The 26,845-nt window shown below is 54.6% G+C and overlaps 11 protein-coding genes across 11 annotated transcripts; 9 read left to right on the plus strand and 2 right to left on the minus strand.

Moving 5' to 3' along the window:
* Window positions 1-1,518: 1,518 nt before the first annotated feature.
* Window positions 1,519-4,028, plus strand: G647_02671 (uncharacterized protein; the record flags this gene model as incomplete). The annotated part of the gene is made up of 3 exons (XM_008727017.1): window positions 1,519-1,626; window positions 1,694-2,278; window positions 2,334-4,028. The coding sequence occupies 3 exons, from the start codon at window positions 1,519-1,521 to the stop codon at window positions 4,026-4,028; spliced, it is 2,388 nt and encodes a 795-aa protein (XP_008725239.1).
* A 558-nt stretch (window positions 4,029-4,586) lies between these two features.
* G647_02672 (uncharacterized protein) lies at window positions 4,587-5,621 on the plus strand (the record flags this gene model as incomplete). The annotated part of the gene is made up of 1 exon (XM_008727018.1): window positions 4,587-5,621. The coding sequence occupies one exon, from the start codon at window positions 4,587-4,589 to the stop codon at window positions 5,619-5,621; it is 1,035 nt and encodes a 344-aa protein (XP_008725240.1).
* Window positions 5,622-5,872: 251 nt separating this feature from the next.
* Window positions 5,873-6,704, minus strand: G647_02673 (uncharacterized protein; the record flags this gene model as incomplete). The annotated part of the gene is made up of 3 exons (XM_008727019.1): window positions 5,873-6,089; window positions 6,140-6,422; window positions 6,491-6,704. 3 exons carry the CDS (start codon window positions 6,702-6,704, stop codon window positions 5,873-5,875), a joined length of 714 nt encoding a protein of 237 aa, XP_008725241.1.
* A 980-nt stretch (window positions 6,705-7,684) lies between these two features.
* On the plus strand, window positions 7,685-9,733 carry G647_02674 (uncharacterized protein; the record flags this gene model as incomplete). Its single annotated transcript, XM_008727020.1, has 4 exons — window positions 7,685-8,504; window positions 8,555-8,705; window positions 8,754-9,171; window positions 9,224-9,733. 4 exons carry the CDS (start codon window positions 7,685-7,687, stop codon window positions 9,731-9,733), a joined length of 1,899 nt encoding a protein of 632 aa, XP_008725242.1.
* Window positions 9,734-10,712: 979 nt separating this feature from the next.
* Window positions 10,713-12,011, plus strand: G647_02675 (uncharacterized protein; the record flags this gene model as incomplete). Its single annotated transcript, XM_008727021.1, has 1 exon — window positions 10,713-12,011. The coding sequence occupies one exon, from the start codon at window positions 10,713-10,715 to the stop codon at window positions 12,009-12,011; it is 1,299 nt and encodes a 432-aa protein (XP_008725243.1).
* Window positions 12,012-12,541: 530 nt separating this feature from the next.
* Window positions 12,542-15,358, plus strand: G647_02676 (uncharacterized protein; the record flags this gene model as incomplete). Its single annotated transcript, XM_008727022.1, has 2 exons — window positions 12,542-12,583; window positions 12,641-15,358. The coding sequence occupies 2 exons, from the start codon at window positions 12,542-12,544 to the stop codon at window positions 15,356-15,358; spliced, it is 2,760 nt and encodes a 919-aa protein (XP_008725244.1).
* Window positions 15,359-16,619: 1,261 nt separating this feature from the next.
* G647_02677 (uncharacterized protein) lies at window positions 16,620-17,324 on the plus strand (the record flags this gene model as incomplete). The annotated part of the gene is made up of 3 exons (XM_008727023.1): window positions 16,620-16,721; window positions 16,783-16,911; window positions 16,977-17,324. The coding sequence occupies 3 exons, from the start codon at window positions 16,620-16,622 to the stop codon at window positions 17,322-17,324; spliced, it is 579 nt and encodes a 192-aa protein (XP_008725245.1).
* Window positions 17,325-18,120: 796 nt separating this feature from the next.
* On the minus strand, window positions 18,121-19,134 carry G647_02678 (uncharacterized protein; the record flags this gene model as incomplete). The annotated part of the gene is made up of 1 exon (XM_008727024.1): window positions 18,121-19,134. The coding sequence occupies one exon, from the start codon at window positions 19,132-19,134 to the stop codon at window positions 18,121-18,123; it is 1,014 nt and encodes a 337-aa protein (XP_008725246.1).
* Window positions 19,135-19,828: 694 nt separating this feature from the next.
* Window positions 19,829-22,829, plus strand: G647_02679 (alanyl-tRNA synthetase; the record flags this gene model as incomplete). Its single annotated transcript, XM_008727025.1, has 3 exons — window positions 19,829-19,925; window positions 19,982-22,599; window positions 22,656-22,829. The coding sequence occupies 3 exons, from the start codon at window positions 19,829-19,831 to the stop codon at window positions 22,827-22,829; spliced, it is 2,889 nt and encodes a 962-aa protein (XP_008725247.1).
* A 687-nt stretch (window positions 22,830-23,516) lies between these two features.
* On the plus strand, window positions 23,517-24,100 carry G647_02680 (uncharacterized protein; the record flags this gene model as incomplete). Its single annotated transcript, XM_008727026.1, has 3 exons — window positions 23,517-23,798; window positions 23,890-24,007; window positions 24,069-24,100. 3 exons carry the CDS (start codon window positions 23,517-23,519, stop codon window positions 24,098-24,100), a joined length of 432 nt encoding a protein of 143 aa, XP_008725248.1.
* A 749-nt stretch (window positions 24,101-24,849) lies between these two features.
* Window positions 24,850-26,666, plus strand: G647_02681 (uncharacterized protein; the record flags this gene model as incomplete). The annotated part of the gene is made up of 6 exons (XM_008727027.1): window positions 24,850-25,075; window positions 25,130-25,986; window positions 26,048-26,073; window positions 26,132-26,216; window positions 26,275-26,438; window positions 26,504-26,666. 6 exons carry the CDS (start codon window positions 24,850-24,852, stop codon window positions 26,664-26,666), a joined length of 1,521 nt encoding a protein of 506 aa, XP_008725249.1.
* Window positions 26,667-26,845: the final 179 nt, after the last annotated feature.

The raw sequence follows: 26,845 nt of genomic DNA on the forward strand, positions 1-26,845 counted from the left end.
GGGACTAATATCTTCGTGCAATTGCCGGTGAGTCCGGTGCTGAACCTCCAGTGCGATCGGCGTCGTAGGCGAGAGATACGCGTGGTATCGCCCGGGTCTCGGAAGGCCCTGAACCCGCACGAGGCGGCAAGCGAGAAGAAGGAGGTGAAGGAAAGAACGTATATGGGACACAGGACGGAGCTAACGTATGTAGGAGTGTTTGTCTCGCAGGTGGTGATTGAACCGTTGAAGCCAGGTGAGGGGGCAGTGAGTAGACGCTCAAACAGGAAGTGATGGGTTGATCAGTTTGACCAAAAGAGAGCACTGAATCATGGTCAGCGCTCCTGTTGAGTGTGCTTGGGGCGTCGTATAAGGCTGTTGCTTTCCGCTTAGCGCTCACCTGCCGCTGCTCAAGGCCTCTTTGGGCATGCGCTGCACACCGAAAGCCTGAGATAAGCCGAAAAGGTCCAGAGGCTGGCTGCGATCGAGCTTGGCTGCAGGGACAGCGACATGGGAGCCGAGACTGCCAACAAAGCCGCCTGCTCCTAGACCCCCCTTGCGGATGGCATTGTACTGTGTACACAGTACGCTACTGGGCAGCTTGATAGCCAAATTTGATGGCGCGTCTCCGGCCGCTGCACTCGAGAGGGATGTAAAGAGACTGTGAGTTTGGCCTTTGGCAGCTTCTTGTTGGTCGGACTTTTTGGCGAGAGGCGGTCCGCTAACACCAATCTGGCTGCAGCTGGTCAGCCAACGCTCGACGCTCTTAACTAAAACCGCGGTCGGATCTACAATGGACGGACTTGGGCTCGGGACGATCGCAGACACCGATCCAAGGTGGAGGCGCCTTCACGTCAGTGCAGCCACGGCTAAGCTGCCTGGAGCCTAGCCCACGGCTGAGCTCCGACAGGCACCTGCGCTCAATTGGCTGGGGAAGTCGACCACCATCATCGTCATCTCCAGGGAAGCTTAAACGCAGCTCCTTTACCTGGAGCATCCATGAGCTGCTCATCTCTGCGTGCAGTACCCAGTAACCAGGCCCAGCCCAGGCGCATGTGTCCCAAGTGGCATGATGATTATTTGACCTTGTGCATGCTTTTCTCTTCTCTTCCTCCCACCCAGCAGGTTGCGCATGGGCGTGGTGTGTGTGACCAGCCGTTAGATCGTCGGCAATCAGACTTTGGCTCGACCAACGGTGCCGCTGTCCGATTGCTCTTGCCGCTCCCCGCCGCCGCTCGTTGCCTCAACTGTCAGTTGCACGGATCTTCGCTGTGTCAAGCCTCTTTCGCAATCGCATTTCTCTCGTTATTCTGCATCCTTGACTTTGGGTCCGCTGCAGGCCGACACTGCTGCGCTGGCCTTTTTACGTGTTGTTTTAAGCATACGGCACGATTCTACTCCCCGAGCGTCTCTTCTCCACCGCTGTACATACTACGCGCCCCATCCCTTCGCCCTAGGCCGGGATGCAACATATATACCTTTGCACGACGACGCTATAGACCTAATTCCAACCCCTTCGAACTCTACCGCCAAGCTACGATGAGACGCTTGCAGGGCCGCGTGACGCGGGACGACATCCGTTCAGCTGGGCTGAGGCGATGGGACGGCCGTGGAAGAGTTACCACCGACTGGATCAATATTTTTCACGTATGTGCTTCTCTGAACTGTACCTCAACATCCAGGCTGTGTCCAAACTCATGTCATGCGCTTCTAGGAGCCTGAGCTTTGCTGGCCCACGGGCGATTGCCTCGTCTACCTGCGCGAACCGGGCCAGTCGAGTCGAGGCCCTGCCTTCCGCGTTCACACCGACTTCCTCAGAGTCAGGGGCTTTGAGTCACTTGTCGACCGCTGCATAGTGCGAAACTCGATTCACGCCACCGTGCAGTGTGCTTTGCCGAATTGTGCAGGGTGCGATCCCCACGAAGCAATCCAGGAACTATACATTCCTGCGCCACATGGGGTTTCTCTCGAGGACGTCTTCCATCACCACATCACCACACGTAACTTCTTTGCTTGGCTCTATAATCGACCACTGGCCGGTCGGACACTGGGGACCGCGCTGGCGTCCTTGAAGGCCAGACTGGATGAGTATCGACCCGACGACGGCTCCCAAAATACCCTCGAGGTGTTATCCTATGCGGAGCATCAGAGGTACTTGGACTTCAGAGAGTGTGTTGATCATGCTCTTGCGGCTCTTTATCTTGCGGAGAAACTCCAGGTGGAGGATCTCTGGGTTGATGCCTTCGCACACTGTGTGGGCATGAGTCATCGTGGCCTTCGATCAAGTATTGAGTATGCTGTGAGTGCTCCAGACTTGCGACCACTGGAGTAGGGAACAGACTAACGGCGGTTAGGTCCTGGGTGCAAAGGCCAAAACACTCGTCAATCGAGCGAGACTTGAGATGGACGTTCGACTCAACAACGTGAACAAGTCGGTCGTTTCCTTCTTCGAGAATGAGGTCTCGTGCAGCTTTCTCGGCCTCCCCCAACCAGCCCGAGAGCACCTTGACAAATTCCGCACCTTCCTCAAATCGGTTTACTCGGAACAGTACGGCTCCTGGCCTCCTGACAACTTCGAGGAGGAGGTCGTCCAACAGGAAATCTACTCAACATTATTTTCCGATTTTCTGAACCTATATCAGCACCTGGTTGACACCGAGTCGTCAGCAGATATGGTGGAAAATGACATCAGCAAGACCGGTGGTGTCTGTACGCTGCAGAACATCCAGGCCTTTGACAAGGAACACTCCTATACGCCTCTTGCCCAGCCCCTGCCCAAGTTACCGGAGCCCTTAGAACCTAGCTCTATGCGGCCCAAACTTCAGCGAAGGTTGTCCTGGAACCCCAAACAGAGGCGTAAGGCTCTCAGGAAGACACAACGAGCACATGACAAAAGTGCCCTGATCGCTGCTTCTAACCGGGATGTTCTGCTAATGGATTGCCCCTTGGTCAGAAAGTATTCAGACTTCGAGGAGTTGGCAGTCGACGATGATCTGAGCTGCCTCTCTGCAATTGAAGGTCGCAAGGTCAGGTGGATCCTGATCTATGCAGTCCTTCAGACGTTCCACTCGATCGCGCAACCGCCCAAAGAAGTCCGTAACATCTCGAATCTCACATATTCTCTGTGCTGTCGACCGCCAGCCCAAAAGCCGTGGCAAGAACAGCAACTGCCAGAAGTTCGTACTCTGGATAAAAGGGACTCGCAACTGGTTCCTGACAACAGCTACTCTCACACCAACCTCTCCTCTCCTTCACTTGGTGAGAGCTTGACACGAGGCAGGTCAGCCAAGGCCCGTAGGCGGACGCTACCGGCGAACTTATCAGCCTCCTTCCTAGCATCCTTGCCCTCTAAGACGCCCCCAGGCTCGCGGTCAACTTCGCTCCGAAGACTGGTGTCTAGACGAAGTAAGCTGGGCGTGGATGAGGTGGCGCCGAAACGGCCTTCGTTCTGCGAGATCTTTGTAGAAGGATATGGGAACGGTTTAAATGAGATTGCTCGTGACGGTGCGAACAACACACCTGCAGAGCTTACTGCAGAGCCAGAAGCAATGGAGAATGCGATCAAGGAAGACCCCAAAGAGCCGCAAGAGCTTCAGGGCGATATTGTCCACGAAATGGACGCGAACGACACTAACAACCACCCCCCGCCTCCATCATCTGACGATTCACCGACTTCACCACCCTCGATGTCTCGAGAGTCCTCCAACAGCTCCATCAGCGAGACCTCGTCCAGTACCAGGGAAGAAGGCGATATTGACCCCGTCACACCGGTGGGCAACGCTGTGTTGTCTCTAGTCGAGATTCTGAAATCCACCGGCTTGTCCCCAGCACCCAGCAGTCCCCGAGCGCACACAGCAGGTCCGGTGGCCAAGTCAAGGCCCGCATCGTTGATTGTGGAAAGCACACGCCCCGAAATCAATATTGTCGACATGGATCGGTATGACCCGGAATTGGAATCGCCATATGTCCATTTCAACACCCAGACCTGGGACATGATATTGGAGCCTAGGCCCATGACGGCGCCATCTCCTCGTCCCATCGCTGCTTGAGTCGGAGCCATGGCACGATCCCAGCGTACATATCAGAAGGCCATTCATTCATGGAAATCCTAGGCCATCACTGACACGACCCACTAAAAGCCAGGAAAAGGATGATTAACGACTCACTCATCGCGGCGGAATTAATGATACGAATCTCATTCAATGATGGCAGAGGCTTGCTACAATGGAGGAATATAATTATTAGTGTTGGTGATCAGCGATGCGTGCTTCGGATACCCTTGGTCGATGTTTGTAGTTCGGTTCGCGTTGGAAATTCTCGAAAGTTGGTTCTGGGTATCCGAATGGGCTATACATAGCAATGATGTCTTGGTCACATACGTCCTTCTTGATAGTTAAGCCAGCCAGTAATCTGATGGGTGCTCGTTGAGGCCTTGCACTGCGAGCTGGCCACCGGGTGATGGATGCACCAAATTCATCCACTTCATTGACGTCATTAAATGGACGCGACTCGGCCAGTTACTGCGCGTCCATTGATGCCTCTTTCACTATGTACGTCTCGCAGGACGAGGTGGAGCGACTCTCTCTAGCGCGGAACGCGGCTCTGTGATGGACCTCGAAGCCCAACGTCTTAGGAATTTGCAGCAGAAGCAGAAGCTGCTCGCCGAGCTGAATCTAAACAACGGCGCCACTGGGAGTGATGAGCAGGCAGATTCCACGGAGGTCAAGCCAAGGGCGAAGAGGCGACGACTCGATAATTCAATCATCGTGCAGCATGTCTCCTCGAGGACCTCCGCGAGAATTGCTGCCAATGGAGCGCGTCCATCCTACAAGGAAGAAAAGCATTCCAGTAATACGTATCCTCGAACCAGGACCAAGAAGCAGAACGATCGAGAGCCGCGGCGTCCCTCACCGGTACGGTCTCAATATTCGAATCCCAAGGCTATATCGCCATTGCTTCCCACGGACTCGGCGTCCTTGATCCGATACTACACTTCCTGGACCTCTTCTGCCGCCCCTCCTACGCTTGATCCGCGCACCAACACATACCACTTCGTATCACTCCCGAGTTTCACGCCAAATAAATCGCCCCTCTCGATTCTGCTGCAAGGTGCTTTCGGAGGCGCGTATTTCTCACCCTGGCGTAGCCGAACATTGTCGGTGACCCTGGAAGATGACTATCTCGCGACCCTGCCCCCCGAATGGCTCGCCCAGCTCCAACCGCCTGAGAAGTACATAACGTCGCACACGTACAATGCGGAACTTAACAGACACGGCGTCCAGTGCGGCCAGACGCTGTCACAGTGGGAGGACGCCGGCTGGATCAATTTCCAGCACGACGCCCGAGGTTGGTTTGAGTGGTATATCCGCTTTTGGCTCGGCCGGCGTTTGGACGATGGAGAGGACGAAAGGCAGGTGGGACGGTGGCTGAGATGTGTGGGCCCGAAAGGGAGGTGGAAGAGGGTGTTGTTGAAGAAGTACGTGGGGATGGGGATCAGAAGTGTCTTTGACGACGAAGGCGACGATGACGCAGAAGACGAGCGAAGAGTCAGCCCTGTCATACATCAAACTTGCTTGCACTGGGGTTACCAAGTCACGCAGGAGGATCTGAATAAGGCGTGGCAGGAGCGAGAAGGGGCTTAGCGTCCCCCCTTTCGCACAGAAGCTGTTTCTGTTGGTATGCTGAAGGCGTGGAGGACGCTGACGGCTGGGAGGAGACCGACATATTACCAAGGAAGAACACCGCCTGACTGTTTACATCAGCCGTGTACGGGAAGAGCGGCAGGGCACCAGGGGAGTATGGTACGACTGCTAACGGATAATAGTGAGAGCATTCTCCTATCTAGGTAATTCAGGTCCATATACGAACAGCACGATTTGCTTCGCAAGATCCGTTACCGGAACATCTGATTCCACGCGTCCCAGTGGTTCTTAGCAGCAGGCTGTCGTACCAGTCCCCACCTTTGGAGTTCTTTTATTTCATCGCCGAAGGACGCGTCCGTGTCTCGCCAGAGTTCGAAGTCGATGATGGTGCATTTCTTGGACCCCCGTTCCCACAGAATGTTTCGCAAGCCGCAATCCACGGGCTCTATGCCTTGCATGTATATCCAGCTGTGAATGGTCAGTGAGGTGCATCGAGAACGTAGGGGAGGTCAACTGACTTCAGCGCCACGAGAAAGTTCTCTCGGATCTGTCTTCGTTCCTCATCCGACATGCCCCAGTAGTACATGTTGAACAGCGAATCGCCCGGCATTTTGGTCATCACGAGGAACGTCAGATATCCGCCAGGCAGAGGACCCTCTGGAGGCTGGACCACGCTCATGAAGTTGACCAACACAGGAGTGTATTGACTGCTGGCGTCATGGAACTTCTTCAACGCCTTGAGCTCGTGGGCCGTCGTGGTGCTGGGGCCAGGGTCAGGCGCATTGCTTGGTCGCTGGTCGCCTCCCGGGATTCTCAAGCTCAAGTCAGCTTCATCTGTCTCGCCCAGCCAAACAATGTGAGAACTGCACAGTACTGGATCTTGATCTTGACGACATATTCATCCGTCGACGCCGAGTCTGCCTCGTTCCGCTGGCAGGTCAGCACTATCCGTGCCTCCGCTGGCGTTCCATCGTGACACGAGCGATATGTTGCCAATGGCTTCAAGAGCTCATACGAGCTGCCGTCGGGGAATTTTAGGATTTTGTCAATATACCCCGGCACGACAGGAGGACTGTCTCCCATCTCATTTGTGGCTGGCGGCGGCGAACAAAGAAGAGGATACTGGTCAACCTCTACTGGATGAAGGGCGGCTCGAGAGCGATCAACCATACAGATGGCTACTGTTCAGTCGCGCAGACCCAGAGCTGCCTCCGACTGTGTACGGCGATCTTCACGGCTGCTGAGATCTCAAAGACTTCAGTCGGTTGTTCGTGGGCTGACGGGCGATCGCAAGAGACTGGGGTCCGATTCGCTTGGCTGATCTCGCTGGGGCTTGACGCGTATTTGATCCCACCTCCGGGGAACCGGGCAGTCACCGACGATAACTACGTAGCTCTTGATGCGTCGCAGACATCGTGGAGAATTTTTCCAGAGCTCACAACACGCCACGAGGACGACGACATTGAGCTAAATTGCTTTTCTAGACCAACCACAGACTTGTCAACCGCTCACCTTTGTTTCAAATTCCCGAGATTCTCCAGACCGCTGGAAGCGTCCGAACATGACCATCGTTAGTGATCGATAGTGTGAGGCACAGCTGGAGCCAGCAGCTTGGACCAAACCCTCGTCTCCATCTTTTATTCTGGAGCTTCTCAGAAACGATCTAACCGTCCCATCAGCCCATTTTGCAGATCGGGGCGAGCGTTTACTGCAGTACCTGCATGAGATGCTCCGTATCAGCCTGGAAATACCCACTCGACTTCCATTTTCAACCTCTTGACGTCTGTGGTTTCTCCTTTGGCTCTCCCGTCTCGTCGCCGTTGGCCAAGGTGAATCCCCAGGACGGGATGACCTCGATCTGAGATTTCCTACCTGGTCTGCCGTGCTCTGATTTCGTTTAGCGTCGACTGTTGATTTTCCAAGCGATCCCACTGACGCAGGTCCGACCTAGATCCCTCTTCCTCCCCGATCGAGCCCACCATCCACCGTTGTCTCGGGTGCGGAGCGTCTGCAAGAGACGATCGTGGGTTACTGGCTGTATCACCCGTGGATGCGAGTCGAATATGACATCTACTTCTCAGGAGACCGATAGGCCTTCACCCACTTCTCTTCGCTTTCGTGCCCACGATGCCGCTACCACCAGCCAACCGACATCTGCTGCGCCGGCTTCTGTGACCGATTCTGTTGATTACCCTACGAACTACTCGACCACCTCACTTGTTCGCGAATCATACACGGGGACGGATATGCCTCAAGTGAATGGGACACATCACGGGGAGAATGAACTGCCGCGACTGCAAGCCAACGGACACTTGGAGAACGGTGACAACCTGGAGCCAATCTTCGAGGATGATCCCGCGTCGTTCAATCTAGTTTCTCCTCCCGCCGCCGAACAAGAGGTCTTCTCACTCGAGAACCAGACACAAGCACTCTTCTCCAAAGGTCATCTGCAAGTCATCTTCGCCGACCCGACCTACCTCTTCAAATTCACGTCGTTTCTGGGCATGCACAGGCCGCAGTCGGTGCCCATCCTCGTCCACTATCTCGATTCCCTCAAATCACTGCGCGCGATCAATTACGCAAACGCAATTTGCGAGGGGCTTGACCCCGTGGAAGGATACGAGTTTACACAGAGGCCGGTCAAGCCGACAATAAACATCGCGTTGGAAGAGAGGGCAAGAGCGGCTTTCGAGGTCCTAGCGACCGAGGAGTTACCCGCGTTCATCACACATCAGTACATACAAGTGGTCAGCACCACGATAACCGCGAGAATAACGGGATCGCTGTCCCCGGGTCTGCGCGAAGCTTCCGACGGGTTGGCCGAGGTTTTCTGTCTGACGGATCCTTCCAGACCAGACAACCCGATCGTCTTCGCTTCAGAAGGTATGCTCGCCCATTCACGCCGGAACAGAACAATGGCTGATGCGTTGCAGAATTCAACCGAACAACGCAGTATGGCTTGTCCTACGTTCTTGGCCGGAATTGTCGGTTCTTGCAAGGACCCAATACAAATCCACACAGCGTACGGAGGATCCGAGAATCCCTCAAAGCCGGCAGGCAGCATCAGGAGGTCCTCCTCAACTAGTACGTGGATTCTCAAACACCGTTCTTGACCGATTCTAACCTGCATAGTCGGCGTGATGGGTCTCCCTTTGTGAATCTCCTCATGATGGCTCCGCTTTCCGACAGCAGGGGCGTCGTTCGCTATCATATCGGTGCACAGGTCGATGTCAGCGGACTGGTCAAAGATGCCTCGGAAATGGAGTCTCTGCGAAAGTTGCTGGACCTTCGCGCTCGAGGTGAAGATCCGCCAGTCCCTGAAAAGCCGAATCCCGAGAAGAACGACGAATTGCGCGAACTGAGTGAGATGCTCAACCAAGGCGAGCTGAGCACCATCAAGAGACACGGCGGGAAGATGCACCGCGAAGTCCAGGAGGAAGATGTCGACAGCGTCTCGTCTCATCAACCGCGCCTGTTGTTGAAGGACCCGGATACCTTGACCCCGCCAATTGGGGGTACCAATGGACGCTTGGGGGGTATCTATCAACATGTAAGTGCTAGTTGAACAAGCAGACGTGTTCAAGGTGCTGACAAGGCTATAGTATCTGCTTGTGCGACCGTATCCATCGCTGCGCATTCTCTTCGCCAGCCCGGCGCAACGGTTGCCGGGCATTCTGCAGTCGCCATTTCTGAATAAGATAGGCGGCTCGCAGCGTGTGCGGGAAGAATTGACGACAGCATTTGCTGAGGGGAGAGGCGTGACTGCCAAAGTCCGCTGGATCAGCAAAGGCGACGAGCAAGGAAAGAACAAATGGATCCATTGCACTCCTTTGGTCGGCCAATCAGGGCAGATCGGAGTGTGGATGGTCGTGGTGGTGGACGACGAGAAGAGTAATCACAGGTGGACAGGCGCAGGACGACTTCCACCACAAGTGGCCACGCCAGACAGGGCTCGGACTCCAGCCCCAGGCCCAGCATTAGCCAACGGGCACCGCGTCGCCGAATCGAGTCACCACGGCTCTGGAGCCACTAATGGTGGGCATTCAGACCACAATGGTGGAGGCAGTCTGGGGAGCGGCAGCGGCAGCGTCACAAGCCTGAGGATTGTATGATCAGGAACTTGTGCACACGTACAAGGTACATGTTCTGATCTCGGGGTCATCTATGTACACCATCTCACGACTCAGTCTGGCGGACAGCTGCGCTGTTCATATTCTGAGCCCTGCGATTGAGGCCCAGCAGCATCATACTTGTATAGTGCTCGACATCTATATCAACACTACTAATACTACGGAGTACGCCATAATTATTTCCTTTTCGTTCGGAGAAAATCATGTGGATCCTTGCCACGAACGATGGCGCTGGAGAAAGTTAAGCTTCTCGAAGCCCTGGACGTAGCTGGGCTTGCGGCGACTGGGTGGGGCAGTCAGCTCCCTGGGACGCCTAAATCGCGGCGGCCGCCCAGGCTCCGGCAGCCCCTGGCGGGCTCGACGTGCATGATCCAGGCGTGCCGGGGTGTCAGGCTGTCAGGCTGTGGTTTTGTTGACATGGTGGACGAGAGCTGCCCGTGTCTCCGCTTCTCCTTTTCATGCAAGTCTTCAGCTGCGGACCTCGTACCACGGACTACTTAGAGAGGGATTCGTCATCACGCCCGGTTGTTGTTGTGGCGCATGTTTCATCAACATCTAATTGTGGACCGGAGTGCCCTTATTCACATCTGATCTTCAGTTTTACAGACTCTGGAAGTGGGTTGAGCATGAGAATCTCATGCGAATCATCTGCCCGTGCAGGGTTTCTCGGTGAGTGGTAAACATGCGAAGATTGTCAATGGCCATCCTGCCTCGTCCACACGAGCGAATACTGTGGGTAGACACGTCTTAGCACCCTCTTTGCCTCCGGACTCGTGTTCTGTACTGACTCACGTCTGCTTGTGCTTTGGTGCCAGTTGCTTGCAGATTCTTGTTCCTATCCATCTATAAGCACACACAGTTGGGTAGCGCCGGTGTACGTACGTTGAAAGAAAGAGCAACCACTGCAGAATCACCCGAATGAACCCTCGACAACGTTTACTACCGTGTGTTTGTTCCAACCATGATCCTCGCGAGACGCGCTCTCGGCTGCCTGATTATCGCGACCCTACTTAGCTTGCTGGTCTATTATCGATCGGTCAGTGCTTCTGTTACTGTCAGAACGCTTCGAGAGAAAGTGCCCCAGGTCATTGGATTGGGCGACTATTTCGATTCAAACGAGCAACACCTCCAAGATGAACACAGTCGACCTTTCAGCCAACCAGGCGATCTCCACGCCCCCAGCAGCTCACCAGACTCGGCAAGACCTGCAGACACAGGTACAAATGTGCAATCGAGCAAGGCCCCCGGTTCAACATACACGCGAAACCTCGTCATGGCCAAGATGACGAAGGAAAATGTCACCTGGCTGGATGAGGTCGACCTGGGCCCGGAGATCACCAGGATGATATACGTGGCAGACGACTCAAAAGCAGCTTTACACCCAACCCAAAACAAGGGCCACGAAATTATGACTTATCTGACCTACATTATCGACTATTACGATGATTTACCGGACGTCAGCATTTTTATGCATTCCCACCGCACCGCATGGCACAACAATGAGCTCTTGAACTGGGATTCCGGCGAGATGATTCATCGGCTGAGCAACGAGAGAGTGCTGCGCCAGGGCTATATGAACATGAGATGCCACTGGAACCCTGGCTGCCCCGAGTGGATACATCCCGGGCAAGTGGAGGAAGACAAGGAGAAACCTGAACAGTCACTGATGGCCTCCGCTTGGGCTGAACTGTTTCCCGACAAACCCATCCCAGCCGTACTGGCCCAGCCTTGTTGTTCACAATTCGCACTCAGTCGAGATAGGATCCGTGCGATACCGCTGGCTAAATACAAACACTATCGGGAATGGCTCCTCCGATCCGACATCAGGGACACTATGACCGGAAGGATTTTCGAATACCTGTGGCAAGTCGTGTTCACCGATGAAAGTGTCTCCTGCCCAAACCAGCGGACATGTTATTGCGATGGGTACGGCGTCTGCTTCGAGAACGAAAAGACATTTGACAAGTGGTTCGAGCTGAGATATCAGAAGCAAATGGCTGAGATAGAGCTTAAAGAGTGGGAGGAACAGGCCGAGAAGATCGAGCAGTTCAAGGGCGAGGATGGAAGGTGGTTACAAGGGGTGGAGGCTGGAGAGCTCCAGGTGCCTGAGGTTGGGAAGGGTCAAGAGCTGAAGACCGTAATTCAAAGGATCAAGGCAGACCTTGAACGGAGGAGGCTGGACGCTATACAGAGAGGGACAGACCCAAAAGCCAGAGCCGAGAGTGACGGACGGCCTTGGAACGAGGGTGATGGGTTCTAGACGCCGTGCATGGCGAACGAAGGCGCCTCAGGTGCCTCTGGGACAAAGCCACTCTGGCTGGATAATGAATTTTGGTAGGGCATAGCGTTCGGAGTTGGATCATGATATAGCATACCATAGCTCCTTGGTTCATTTGATGGGCAGGTAAAAGATTGTATGAGTCTACTAATTGAGCGGTCCTTCGTCCACCGGCGCTTCGCTTGATATGTAGCCAGGAGCACGAGGCCTCACCGATCCCAGTTTGTGCATGCGCTCGGCGTGCGGAGGAACTTGACGTGACAGCAGGAACCAGGCAATTGAACACCTTTCGTCTTCCACCAACGACCACTCCACCATTTGCAATCCTCTCACCTGTCTTGGTTCATGTCTCGCTCAATTCCCGATAGTGCAGCGTTCTTACCCGTTTGATATTCTAGTCTCATCGCGAACCGCACGCTGAACCGGTCGGCCATCGGATGATGGCATCCACCAGACCCCAATTCATCTGCGTCTAAAGGAAGAAGGACTTCGTTGTCGGACAGTGAGCAACGATGCCGGCGAGGATGAGAATGAGGTGGACGGCCTACGCGGGGGTGAGCCCTCCCGTCCTCTTGACCTCGACCTCGCTGTGCTAACTGACACCTCTGCAGGTCTCTACAGCCCTGGCCGCCGGCGTCGTCCTCAAAGCTCTCGCGCAGCGACCCAACTTCTACTCCGCCGCCGTCTACCTGTCGCAGTCCTCTGCCAACCTCATGATTCTGACGAACCTGCTTTTCGTCATCGCCTGCTCATTCCTGCTCGGCCTACAGAAGCTACTCTATGGCAACCTGCGCCGGATCGAGATCGAACAGCTCTACGAAAAGGCATGGTTTGCCGTCACGGAGACGTGTCTAGCTATGACGGTCTTCCGCGGGGAAATCGGCCTCACATTCCTCGCCATGTTCTTCTCCCTGCTCACCGGCAAGGTCTGGGGCTGGATAGGTGAAGGCCGGGTGGAAGTGTTGGAGCAACAACCACCGCGCAACCCCAGACTGTTCCATACACGTCTGGCATTGAGCTTGGGGCTCAGTGTCGCTTTCGATCTGACGATGCTCGAATACGTGGTAAGGCGGGTCATGAGAATGGCCCGCCCGGATATGATGGTCATGTTCGGCTTCGAGTTCGCCGTCCTCTCGGTCACGAGCATCAGCACCGCCATGAGGTATGCGATCGACCTGGTCGAGATCGGGATCGTCCGTGAGCAGAAGAGACATCGCATAGATGAGATTAAGCGCGAGCGCGTCCAGGCCGCTGTCACACAGCTCCAAGAGAGCCTGAACGGACAGGCAGCCGGCCCACCCTCATCCGACGCTGGAGAAGCGACGGCGACGACGGCATCCGCGCCCACGCCGACTCAGCATACCCTGGAGCAGGTGTCGCAGGAGGCCCTCAACCAACCGGTCGACGAAAACGAGGTTGAAGTGGAAGGTTGGGAGGACAAAGGCCGCTACATGTTCTACCTGAACTTGGCCACCGATTTCTTCAAACTTGTCATCTATCTTGCTTTCTTCTTTATTCTTCTTGTATTCTACGGACTGCCCATCCACATCTTGCGCGATGTGTTCTTGACGATGCGCTCCTTCTTGAAACGAATTTCGGACTTTATGAAATACCGGACCGCGACACGGGACATGAATGCGCGATACCCGGATGCCACGGCGGAGGATATCGGGCGGGAAGATGTGTGTATCATATGCAGGGAGGAGATGCATCCTTACCAACCGGTCGTTGCAGAGCCGGGTCAACCGCAACCGCGACCGAATCCAGTCGCGGAGAGGATGAGGCCCAAGAAGTTGCCCTGTGGGCATGTTCTACACTTTTCTTGCCTGAGAAGTTGGCTCGAGAGACAGCAGATATGTCCGACTTGCAGGGCGAATGTGGTCCGCACGGACGGAGCCCAGACGGCAAACGCAGCTGGCGGAGCAGGTGGAGCTGGACAAGCAAACGGTGGTCAACATCCACCGGGGGCAAGACCAGGGCCGCGAGTCTTTCAGTTTGGTCCGCTGAGGATAGGTGTCGGAGCTGCCCGGGGGAACAACATGTTCGAAGAACTCCAGCAGCAGCTGGGAGACGCAGCTGCCCCTGTCGCCCGAGGGCAGCCCCAGAATCCGGGCCCAAATGCACCACGGCAATTTGGCGTAGGCCTCCGGTGGTCACGGCGACGGCCGACAGAAAACCTGACGACCCAACAACAGCTTGACGCTTTGGAGACGCGAATCACCCAGGAACTCCAGGATCTGTCCCACAGTTTGCGGGAGGTAAATGTCTTGCGCTTAATGCAGGCCGAGTTGCAGAGATTGAGGAATCAGCGTGCGGTAGAGGGCTCGAGACAAGCAAATCCTACGACCCAACCCCCGGCGCCAGCGGCAGCACCCCTTCCACCCCCGCCACCCCCTCCACCACGCACCGTCCAACGCACGACGACCTTGGTCTCGGACAATCATACAATCCTCCACGCTGGGAGTGACAGACTCCCAGCTGGACTCACCCTACCCGAAGGTTGGACCATAATGCCCTTACAGCCTCAGGCAACCCACCAGCAATATCATGACGGGCAGGTACGCACTTATCCACCTCAGCCTCTGGTGCCTTTTGGAGGGATGCCGATGGTTCCACCGCGCTTTCAACAGCATCCCTTCAATGTGATGCCACAGCCGCCGCAGCCGCCGCCGCAGCCTCCTCAGGTCCAATCTCGCCCCGAACCCAATACTGCGATCAATGGCCCAACTGGTGGTCCCACGACCAACGGTGCGCAACTCGAACCTCCCGGCACTCAGAGTCAGCAGCTGCCTGCACCTGCAGGAGGCCTACACGTGGATGAAGTTAGATTCACGTGGCCGCAATGGGGGACGCTGACCCACGAGCAGCTGCACCAACAAATCCACCAACAGCACCACGCGCAGGGGCTGGCTAGCTTGAGGAACCAGAATGACCAGAGAGCGGCAGACAGTGCAGGCGCAGGTATCATCGATGCGACTGGTGCCGCGCCTGAGCTGTCTACGGCGGTACCAACAGAAGAGGAAAGCGGCCTCTTAGCGGAGCTGCGTGGGCGAGCAGACGAACAACGACGGGGAGAAGTAGCAGGATCAAATTCCCCTCAAGCCTCCTCCACGCCTGCTCCTGCATTACCGGCTTGGGGATCGGCTATTCCTAGGCCTACGAATGGTGAATCCAGCAGTATCGATACAGGCGCTGGGACTTCGGAGCCACAGACCAATAGCAACCATGACCATGAAGCAGTGGGCGCGTCTGAGGCGGCGTCAACGTCGTCGTCGCAGCCGAAGAATAGGCATCCGACTGTGGAAGATCTGGTCGAGGATCCAGATTAAAGGAACGCCTGGTCTTGGGGTCTAGAGAAAAGGGCTAACTGTACTTTGTACTTCTTCAATCGTCATTGAATGGTAGCTATCTTCCAGCATAGCAAGGAGTAATGAGTAACACCTCTTCCTACGGTATACAAGCGATTATGCCCGTTTCTTGTGTAGATGAGGCTCTCACACGGTCTTCTGTAGTATCAAAGGCGATATGCATTCCAGTCGCGCCAGTGTATGTACTCGTACTACCGAGTGGTGTGTATGTACGGAGCATGATGAGGATGGTACGATTTGACGCATGTGGCCAGAGAGCCGCGTCACGTATCACGAAGCGGCACGGCTACGATCCCTCCGCCGGATCCATTGATTGGCCTCTGGGGCCTCGTCGCGACCGACCGCGCCTCCTGAGGCTCTTGTTTCATCTGCACGGCAACCGACAAGGCCGGAGACCAAGAATCAAGACCTGCGAGTCCCCAGTAGCCAATACTGGGACACAATAAGGCAAAGGGGGGTGGCTCAAACACGCAAACTGCAAACTGTCACTCGCTCGCTTGCTGGCTCGCCCGCCCGCCCGCCAACCCACCGAGACTCTCTTTCTGGTTTGTTGGCTGTTATTCGAGTATCGATATGGCTGGTTGGTTGATTGATTGCATGCTGCGCCTCCTGATGGCTGGTGCGGGCTGGTGGAGGCTGGCCGGCTGGCAGGAGAGGCATGGCATGACATGATGCATGTTTCGGAAACGGTGCTTCATCTCTTCCCCTGCTACGCATGTTGCCGCATCCAGTACTCCGTACGAGTACCAGTATTGCAGACACTCGACTGCAGGTTTTGTCGAGCACGCAGAGGCAGGTCGGGCTGTGGATTCCAATCATTCGCTCTACTGTACGGAGTACGAGTACGGAGTATACTGTAAACCACTGTTCAAGAGTGCTCTTGCATTCGCTCTACAAACTCCTCAACTCTTCGACGGTACTCTTGCACTCACTCAACTCGTCGGCATTGACACTCTTGTTACTCACTCACTCACTCACGCTTTATTGTCTCTGACCTGCTGGTCATCCTACAACACACACCGCTTCTGTCACAGCCTGCTCTAACAATCATTGAATTGACCTCCTGGGACGCATTCCACACGGATACACACACTGTCCCTCTCTTCCTCAGCTTGGACGTTTGACACGTTTATCCTCGCCTCTATCTCCTCGACGCCTCACATACCAGCCCGACTGAGGCAACAGACAATAAAGAACAAATTCGCGAGAGCCAGCAAGCAGAATGGGCAACCCAACGTTATTCAAGAGACAGGCGTCGAACGACGACAACAAGGATACCGAAAACTATGTGTGCGATGCTTTTGGCTGTTACGAATACTCCCACGTGAGTTCCACGCACCCCTCCCACTCCAGCCTATAGCTAACCTGCGCGGCTTGTTCTACAGACCGCCTACGCCGTCAAGTGGGCCATCATCGCCGGCATCTTCCTCATCTTCTCCCTCTACTTCATCGGTGGATATCTGCACGCTCAGCGGAGGATGAAGCGGGGCCTTCCGCCACTGGCATACCATCGGGTAGGAAACCCATTGCCCCGAGATCTACCGCGCAGGTGGCTAATCTATCATGTACATGCAAACAGTGGCTCGTTACACGCCGTCAAAAGGCCGCCTTCGTCCACCAACACCCCCAGTATGCCGGCCAATTTTCATTCTACCGGGCACAGCAGGCCCAGGCAGGTCCTGGCGGGTATGGGTACGGACGCGGACAATCGTACGGATACGCTCACGGTCAGGCATACCAGATGGGTGGGATGTATGGGCCACCGCCCCCGGCGTACAACGAGCCTGAATACGTCCCGCCGTACAGTGGACCGAACAAGGTCGACCCGGACCAGCGGTACAGCCCTCCAAGTGGACCGCCTGCCGCTGCGGCGACGACGACGACGACGGCTCCAGCCGCGCCCGAGCCGGCCAGAGTGGCTTCTTGAGGGGGAGGATTTTCTGCTACGAAAAATACACGGCACGGCATAACATGGGATAACATTGCATAGCGTAGCGTAGCGTGGCATCACATGGCGTGGCATTGCCTGGCGTTTAGAGGCCCCATCCACGAACGGACACTTTACATGGGTTTAGAAACAGTGAGACCATCATTTGACATCCAGCAAACTACGTATGGAGCAGTCAGTCAGCCAGCCAGTCAGTCACTTTACCTGGGTGGGTAACCATGGGGTTTTCGGTGGTGTTTCTGGCATGCTGGCCCTGCCTGCATAGCAAAACAAGACAACCCATGGAAGTTTATGGCATCAGTCTCACTGAGCGAGCGAGCAGGGGGAGGTTACACAATCCCCTCGAGGGGCGCGTCAACACCGACATACTGTAACGTACCAAGGGGCGTGGTTCGATTCCGGTTTCAATATATCGCGATGGCGGTATGAGAAGAAGACACTGGGGAGCCGGGGGGAGGAAAGGAAACGAGGCTGCGCCTAGCAGGGCAAAAGGTCACACATAATACGAGTACGAGGGTGATATGGATTAGAGGGAGGGAGGGAGGACAGACCAATGCGGAGGCGATACTTGCATCGAATGCACTCGTGCGAGGACGATCTGGTGCTGGATGAGAGCCACGTATGTAGGGCGGACGCATACAGTAACAAACAGCGCTCCAAGGCCAATACTCCAGATCGCACCGAGTGCGGGCTGCATCTACATGACTAAATCTCAGTTCGCGTGCTTGCTAAAGGTCAAACGTCTCTCGTTGTGAGGTCATCAAATCAAAAAGGGTCACTCTATCTCCATGGCATCCGGGTCTGAATCAGAATCCATGGGGTTCTCGCGGACTCCGGCGTCCTGGAATGAGTGATCGACCATCCCGTCGTCCCAGTGTTCCTGGAGAGCCCTGGTTTCCGCTTCGCGCGCATGCCGCTCCCTCTCGCGTTGCTCCTCCGCCGCCTTCTCCCTTGCCCGCCTTCTGGCTTCGATGATCGTCTTCCGGACGACGTCCTCCTCCTCTGGCACCGAGATACTGCTCGGGTCTCTGTATAGGACCAGCGCGGTGTTGAGGTTCTCGGCTGGCGGACGTCCCAGATCCAGGTCCATCCGCAGTGAGCCGTGCCGGTCGTGGTTTTGCCCTTGCTGTAATAAATGGTGGGGTAGGGTAGAGACCTTCTTGTCGATGTCGGGGAGGAACAAGGTGGCGTTGTGAGCCGCCTCTTCTGCTTCGATCTGGGCGATTTCAGAGGACAGGTCGTGGATGATTACCCTGTGGGGGGTGTCGTCGATGGTCATGAAGTCCGTGTCCGCGAGAGTCGGGGGCTTGATGGTCTCGATCGCGGTAGGTGTCGAATGAGGTGCACTTGGGGGAAAAGCGAAGTCATGGGTGTGGATTGCCCGGTCGAGGGCGACGGGGTCGGATTGCGGTTGTGGTGGTGTTGGTGGTGGTGCGACTGCAAGGGCGGGTCGAGCGTCTGTGTTGGCGATGTGAGGGCGGAAGGAGATCGTTGGGGAACTCGGCTGCGCGTGGTGTAGATTGTACGTCGACGACGGCGGTGAAGGCACCGCCGGAGCTGGGTAGTGATGCTGCGGCGTGTATGTCTGCGAGTGCGCAGTCGCATGCGTAGGCTGGTTCGCATGGTTCTGGTTCAGCCGGAGTTTCTTGAAGTGGGAGGAAATGTGTGATTGGGACTCAAAGTCCTCTTCGGCCTTTCGCTTGGAGTGGGAGAGGATGTTGCTGCGATGCTGGTTTGCGAGGGCGGGGTGCCATTCTGGAGATGCTGTGTAGGGGGCGTATTGGGCCATTATACGAGGTAGACCGTCGAGTGAGTCGAGATCTAGGTGGTGGTGCAGCGACGCTTGCGGTTCTATGCGGGCAATGCAAGGCTGACGACGAGCAGTGCCAGTGCGAGGGAGCGAGGCTGGCAGGATTCGGGAAGGCTGCCTCGTTGAGATCGGCTGCAAATCAGTTTCGGTCGACCTTTCTTTCACCTATCACTGACTATTTTCTCTGGCGTCACGGACACAGCTTGCTTCGGGGTCGGGATTCCAGCTTGACGTGATTTTAAATCTCACTTGACGAGTCGCGACATCATAAGTCTAAAAGTCCATCTTACCTCACCGAGAAAACAAGCCTCGGGTGCTTGGAAGGTGCTCGAATCGAGAAACAGTTGAAAGGGGAAGGTGAAGGGAAGGTGAATGCATGCGGAGCACGGGGCAGCACATTGGGAGAGCCTTCTCTGCGGGCTGCCAATCGGCCACGGCGCTCACTAGCCGCACCCCTCGATTCCCAAAAATTGCGGGCTTGACTCACGTTTTCAATACAAAGTCGCCCAAAGGATTTTGTGGACTGTCGCGTTCACTTCGAGTCGGAGAAAGGTCAAATTTCACTCGGTCAAAGAAGGGACTGTGTTCTGCTAAGTCCACAAGTCGAATACCCGTTGGTGCCCCTCCGACCGCCTTGCGCTCGGCTATTGTGCGTCGGCACACGACCTCAACCATGGCGTCTTCGACGCCTGAAATTCCTCAACAATGGACCGCTCCTAAAGTTCGGGAAACGTTTCTCAAGTACTTTGAGGAGCGGGGACACACGTTTGGTGAATCCGACCTTCCTCAGAGCTTTGGCGGCCAGGAATACTGACTTTCCAACTAGTCAAATCCTCCCCCGTCGTCCCCCTCTCCGATCCGACCCTTCTCTTCACAAATGCGGGCATGAACCAGTTCAAACCCATTTTCCTCGGCACAGTCGATCCCAGCAGCAAAGAGGGCCAGTATAAGCGCGTCGTCAATTCTCAAAAGTGCATACGTGCAGGCGGAAAGCACAATGACCTGGACGATGTCGGCAAGGACAGCTATCACCATACCTTTTTCGAGATGCTGGGGAACTGGTCATTCGGCGATTACTTCAAGAAGGAAGCCATCACTTTCTCTTGGGAATTGCTGACGAAAGTCTTCGGGCTCGAGCCGGATAGGTTGTACGTCACCTACTTCGAGGGCAATGAGGCTGGTGGGTTGGAGCCAGATCTCGAGGCCAAGGAAATATGGAAGAGTGTTGGGGTTGCGGAGGACCACATCCTGCCAGGGAACATGAAGGATAACTTTTGGGAGATGGGCGATCAAGGACCGTGCGGGCCATGCTCAGAGATACACTTTGACCGCCTCGGTGGGCGGAACGCTGCGCACCTGGTCAACCAGGACGATCCAAATGTGCTGGAGATCTGGAACAACGTGTTCATCCAGTACAACAGAGAACCCGACCGAAGCTTACGGCCGCTACCGAACAAGCATGTCGATACCGGCATGGGCTTCGAACGGCTAGTCAGTGTCTTGCAGAACAAGTTGTCGAATTACGACACGGACGTTTTCACGCCCCTCTTTGCTCGCATTCAAGAGGTTACCGGCGCGAGACCTTATTCAGGGAAGTTTGGTGAGGAGGACACCGATGGGATCGACACTGCGTACAGAGTTGTGGCGGACCACGTGCGGACATTGACGTTTGCCATCAGCGACGGTGGAATTCCGAACAACGAAGGACGAGGCTATGTCGTTCGAAGAGTGCTGAGACGCGGTGCCCGATTTGCCAGAAAATACTTCAATGTGGAGATCGGCGACTTTTTCTCAAAGATTGTGCCCACGCTCGTCGAGCAAATGGGCGGAATGTTCAAAGAGATCGTTGCCAAAGAAGAAGAAGTAAAGGAGATCCTCAACGAAGAAGAGGAGTCATTTGCGAAAACCCTGGATCGTGGTGAGAAGCAATTCGAGGTCTATGCTCAAAAGAGTCAGGTGCAAGGACAGAAGAGTCTGCACGGCGCTGATGTATGGCGTCTATACGACACTTTTGGCTTCCCCGTTGATCTGACACGGCTCATGGCGGAGGAACGAGGTCTGTCAATTGACGACAACGAGTTTGAAGCCGCGCGATTGGCTGCCAGAGACGCCAGCAAGGGACAGAAGAAGGCGGCTAGCGATTTGCTCAAGCTGGACGTCCATGATCTTGGCGAGCTAGAGAAGATGCCGGGCGTCACGAAGACGGACGACAGTGCCAAACACGGCAGGCAAAATATCACCGGCACCATCCAGGCAGTATACCACGCTAAGAAGTTTCATCCCGGCACAAAGAACATCCCGGAAGGCGATCAAATAGGTCTGATCCTCGATCGGACATGTTTTTACGCCGAGCAAGGTGGTCAAGAATACGATACCGGCCGCATCGTCATTGATGGACAGGCCGAGCTTGATGTGGAGAACGTCCAACTATATGCCGGCTACGTGTTACACACCGGTTACATGAAGTACGGCCACTTCTCACTCGGCGACAAGGTGATATGCGAGTATGATGAGTTGCGGCGATGGCCGATACGGAACAACCATACCGGTACCCACATCCTGAACTTCGCTCTACGGGAAGTCCTAGGCGATGGTGTCGAACAGCGGGGATCGCTGGTTGCTCAAGAGAAGCTGAGGTTTGACTTTAGCCACAAATCGGGCGTCTCGGATGAGGACCTCGCCAAGATCGAAGATATCTCAACCGATTATATCAGACAAAACTGTCAGGTATATGCGAAGGAGGTGCCCTTGGTCATTGCGAGGGAAATCGCAGGTGTGAGAGCTGTATTTGGCGAGACATACCCCGATCCCGTTCGCGTCGTATCTGTGGGTGTCGATGTCGATGATATCCTGAAGAATGTCCGCGACAAAGGCTGGGAAAAGGTCAGCATCGAGTTCTGTGGTGGGACTCATGTGAGGAGCACCGGCGATATCAAAGACCTTGTCATCCTCGAAGAGAGTGGTATTGCCAAAGGGATCCGAAGAATCATTGCTGTCACTGGCGAAGATGCACATGAGGTACAGCGGGTGGCTGAGGAGTTCTCCGGCAAGCTCGAAAAGCTTGAGAAGATGCCATTCGGCTCACCCAAGGAGCAAGAGGCAAAGAACATCCAGCTTGAACTCAACAACCTCTCAATATCCGCAGTGAAGAAGTCACAATTCAGAGATCGGGTTTCGAAGATTAGCAAGGAGATACTCGAGCAGACGAAGAAGCTGCAGAAGGAGCAGACGCAAAAGGCCATCGACACGATAACAGAGTACTTTCAGAAGAACGAGAATGCTCAAGCTGCGGTGTTGAGGTTACCGACTGGTGGCAGCTCCAAGCTTGTCCCCGAGGTCATCAAGCACGTGCAAACCAAACTGAAGGACAAGAGTGTGTACATCGTCGTCGCGGACGAGAAAGACCCCGAGGGCAAAGTATATCATGGTTGTTTCGTTGGTCAGGTCAGTTTAGTGCACCACTCGTGTCTGTATTTGGTGATTTTGCTGACTGTTTCCAGAACGGCACCGCAGCCGGTTTGAAGTCCCCAGAGTGGTCATCGACTGTATCCAACTTGGTCGGCGGCAAGGCTGGTGGAAAGGCGCCTGTCGCCATTGGAACAGGCACGGATCAGTCCAAGGTGGATGAGGCGTTGAAGGCCGCCACGGAATATCTCGAGAAGTTCAAGCTATGATCGCATGGAGCTCGAGGTTGGAATTTACAGGCCCAAAAGACTACCAAGATCTGTTCCGGGAACACCAGGCAGGTGGGTATCGTTCTTTGCATGTTGCTGGTGCACAAACGTTTCGCGATTGCCGGTCGGCGTCCCCTTTGCCGCCTGCTCTCCTCATGAAGAACACGCAAATTAGGAGTTGGAGATATCAAGCAGGAGCAGCGACAAGCGTTATGACGCGGTTGTTCGTTCCGCTGGCGAATCAGGCGCGCCCGCCTGTGCCGTTTGGGAAATATGACGATGGAGGAGCAAATGACGTGGGCGATGCTCACAGTGAGTTGTAAATGAACAGGCCAATGTACTCGTACTTTGTTGCCATCACACTTCAGAGATATCAGCTCGAAGCCTTTTCTGCTCGAGGAATGTTCAACCCGAGAACGATTTTGCTATCGCAAGTAGTGCAGCGTCTGCCATCGCGGCTTGGTAGGAGGACCATTCGACTCACAATTCCGGCCTCGACTTCATCTCCAGCTCTTCCACGGGCGAGAGCTCTTTCAGCACAGGTTAGTCTTGTACTCACCTTGTCCTCCAGGACTCTGCTCGTAACCTCAAGCCCTGCTTAACTTGTCCTTGAAGGTGTCAACCTCAAATTCGCGGCAGTTTCACACGCAGCCCCGCTCCTTTAAAGAGGCAGCAACAACGAACACCATGCCTCAAACAATCCCAGGCGGCTGCTACTGCCGCAAGATTCGGTATGAGATCACCCTCGACAACCCCGATGAGCAGGCCCGCACCTCCATTTGTCACTGCGGCAACTGTAAGAAATTCACTGGCGGCGAGAACGGCATCACGAGCAAGATCCCAAAATCAAGCTTCAAGGTGACGGAGGGGAATGACTTTATCACCGTCCATGAGGCGGATAACGGGACCGGGACGATATTGCATCGTGAGTTTTGTAGGGAGTGTGGAGGCCCGATCCTAGAGTACGGGGTGAGTTAGCGCCATTTTTGCCTTTTTGCACTGTCTTAAGTGCTTTCGATGGCGTCTGCTCTTACTGACCACATTCTCGCTGGGACTTCAGGCAAACGCAGGTGACTTCGTCTACATTTTCTACGGCTCACTCGACCATCCGACAACTCTCCCTCCTAAGGGAGAATTCTTCACCAGCAAGCGGGACTCATGGATGCCAGAGGTTCCAGGTAAGTTCCAGTTCTCGACTACTTTCTAGTCTCCGTGTAGAAGCTAAGCACATGCATGCAGGGTTGTTCCAGAAGAAGAAGATCAAGGAATGAGTGTCCAAAAGGGACATCGACTGTCGGAGGTCAACGGTCTTCGACAATGACAGCCGTGACATGACCAAACCTAGCCTGATGCGATCAAATTGCGAGTTGGGAATGCTTCTGTCCATAGGCGACGTAGTTCCTTGGAAAACCCTGAAACTTTCGATACCAAAGCTCTTCCCTCACGCCTACCAACTATATCTGTTGCCAGTGAATGTCCCCTCTTGCGACTCTTGTTACCAAAGACCGCTGGACATGCGCCAAAGGACTTCGAAATCAAAGGTGTTGATACCGTCCTATTCCCTTAATCCTCTGGACTCCGGCAAATGGTTGGTTACGGCACTTATACCGGACGGCAGTCGCCCTAGCCCCCTCAATTTCGAATTTGGTCAGGACGTGGACGACAGTGGCTAGGCATCTTCTTTGCGAGTTGACATACAACGCCACGTTGGTTGCCCAGTTTTCCCGGCCGGTACCAATGCGCGGGAGCGGGGAGCGCCAGCTGCCAGCTGCCAGCTGCTGGTCGAATTGGTCAAGCCTCGCCAATGGCGTCAGCGGACTCGTACAGCAACGGACCAACGGTGAGGGGTTTGGATCGCCATCTGCACGTTCTGATGTTCCACTGGCGGTAGATCTGTTATCAGGTATCATCCAACGCTTAGGGGGGGATACTGCATTGCAACCACAACGACTGCACACACCAACATGGGCCTGTTTCACATTTCACTTCTAATGCTTGTCAGTCACCACGATCTTGACACATGACCATGGAACAAGATCAATCGTCCACACATCTTCTGTGGGTAGCCGCACTCGCGTTCACGGGCTATCTGTTCTGGCTTGTGCTCTACCGATTATATCTATCTCCATTGGCTCGATTTCCAGGACCTAAGTTGGCCGCCTTCACGGCATGGTACGAGTTTTACTACGATGCAATCCGACATGGAAAGTATACATTCGAGATTGCTCGGATGCATCGGCAATATGGTGAGCGTCTGCTTTCTCTGCCATGTCTATAGTACACTGACACTATTTGTGAAGGGCCCATCGTTCGCATCAGTCCCTGGGAGCTCCATATCGATGACCCGGAATATTATGAAGTCCTCTACTCGTATCACGAACCTCGCAACAAATACAAGTTCTATGCGAACATGTTCGGAAACCCGAAGGCGGCAATCGCCATACTGGACCATTCTCATCATCGTCTCTTACGATCCAACATGAATCCGTATTTTTCCACGAAGCGTATACGCTCACTAGAACCCGAAATCCAAGCTTTGGTCGACAAGCTTTGCCATAGACTTAATGAGTTCAAAAATACTGGCGTGCCGGTAACACTCCAGCATGCATACACCTGCTTTGCCACCGATGTTGTCTCCGACTACACCATGGGGACCGGCTTTCACTACCTGGACGAGCCAGATTTCATTCCGGATTGGAGCGACACATTGAGCGGTATTGCACAGGGCAGTGCCTGGTTCAAACCTCTATCCTGGCTGTTGACGCTGCTGAAGGCCCTGCCGCAGCATTTCGTGAAGAAACTCAATCCGGGTATGGGCCTGATGTTTTCGTTCCAGAATCGCTGCGGTGTGCTCATCAACTCTGTTATTGAAAATCAGAGGACCGGAGAAGAGAAGCAACAGTACAAGCATCCTACCTTTTTCCACGACGTGCTGGCGAGCGATCTTCCTCCGGAAGAGAAGAGCGCCGAGCGATTAGCACAAGAGATACAAGTCGTGATTGGTGCGGGGGCGGAAACAGTCGCGAAGATGCTGAGCTGGACGACGTATTATCTGCTCGAGAATCCCCAGAAGCTGAAGAAGCTACAGGAAGAGCTGAATGGTTTCGACCCGGACCGAAATGCTACGTTGGTGGATTTTGAGAAAATGCCCTACCTTGTGAGTTTCGGATCGCTCCAGCCTCCCCTGGACTTGTGAGTTTAACTCTACATCACATCAGACATCAGTCATGCTGGAAGGTTTAAGGTAAGCACGCACAGCATTAACAAAAAAACCGGTGTTGATCGGAACCCTTTACCCCCAGGCTTTCGTACGGTGTGAGCACTCGGCTCGCCAGAATAGCCCCTGACCGCGCTCTAAAGTACCGGGGATACTCCATTCCAGCTGGGGTAAGCTTCCGCTCGCGGACAAGCCGTCTTCCATTGACTGGAATTGATACTTCAACAGACTCCCGTCGGCATGACGAGCGTTTTCATGCACCACAACGAGAGAATCTTTCCCGACTCGTACAACTTTATCCCGGAAAGGTGGATGGACCTTGACGGGCGTCAACGACTCGAAAAGTATCTGGTCGCTTTCAGTAAAGGGTCTCGACAATGCATTGGATTGAAGTACGTTGTCCCCCTTTCCCGATCATCCCGATGCCTGCCCTAAAGTACTAATGTAATTCTTCTAGCCTCGCTAGAGCTGAGATGCTCCTAGCTATGGCCAAGCTCTTCCGCGATGTGCACTTTCAACTCTATGAGACGACGAGAGAAGATGTTACATTGGCGCATGAACTTTTCCTGCCTTTGCCTAAGGTCGGGAGCAAGGGTGTTCGAGTTCTCGTGACAGACTAGAGGGATTTATTTTAATCTGGGCACTACACATACTACGTTACACTGCCAACCCCTAGTACATAGTTTGAATCTGAGTCAGTGCAGTTCTAGTGCTCTACAAATACAGCATCTAATCCCGTCTCAGGTCCTTATGTTAAAACTATGACACCTAAAATCGTGCTACAAATTTCTCAAAATAG

Source organism: Cladophialophora carrionii (genome assembly GCF_000365165.1).
Source record: "Cladophialophora carrionii CBS 160.54 unplaced genomic scaffold supercont1.2, whole genome shotgun sequence".
Lineage (NCBI taxonomy): Eukaryota > Fungi > Ascomycota > Eurotiomycetes > Chaetothyriales > Herpotrichiellaceae > Cladophialophora > Cladophialophora carrionii.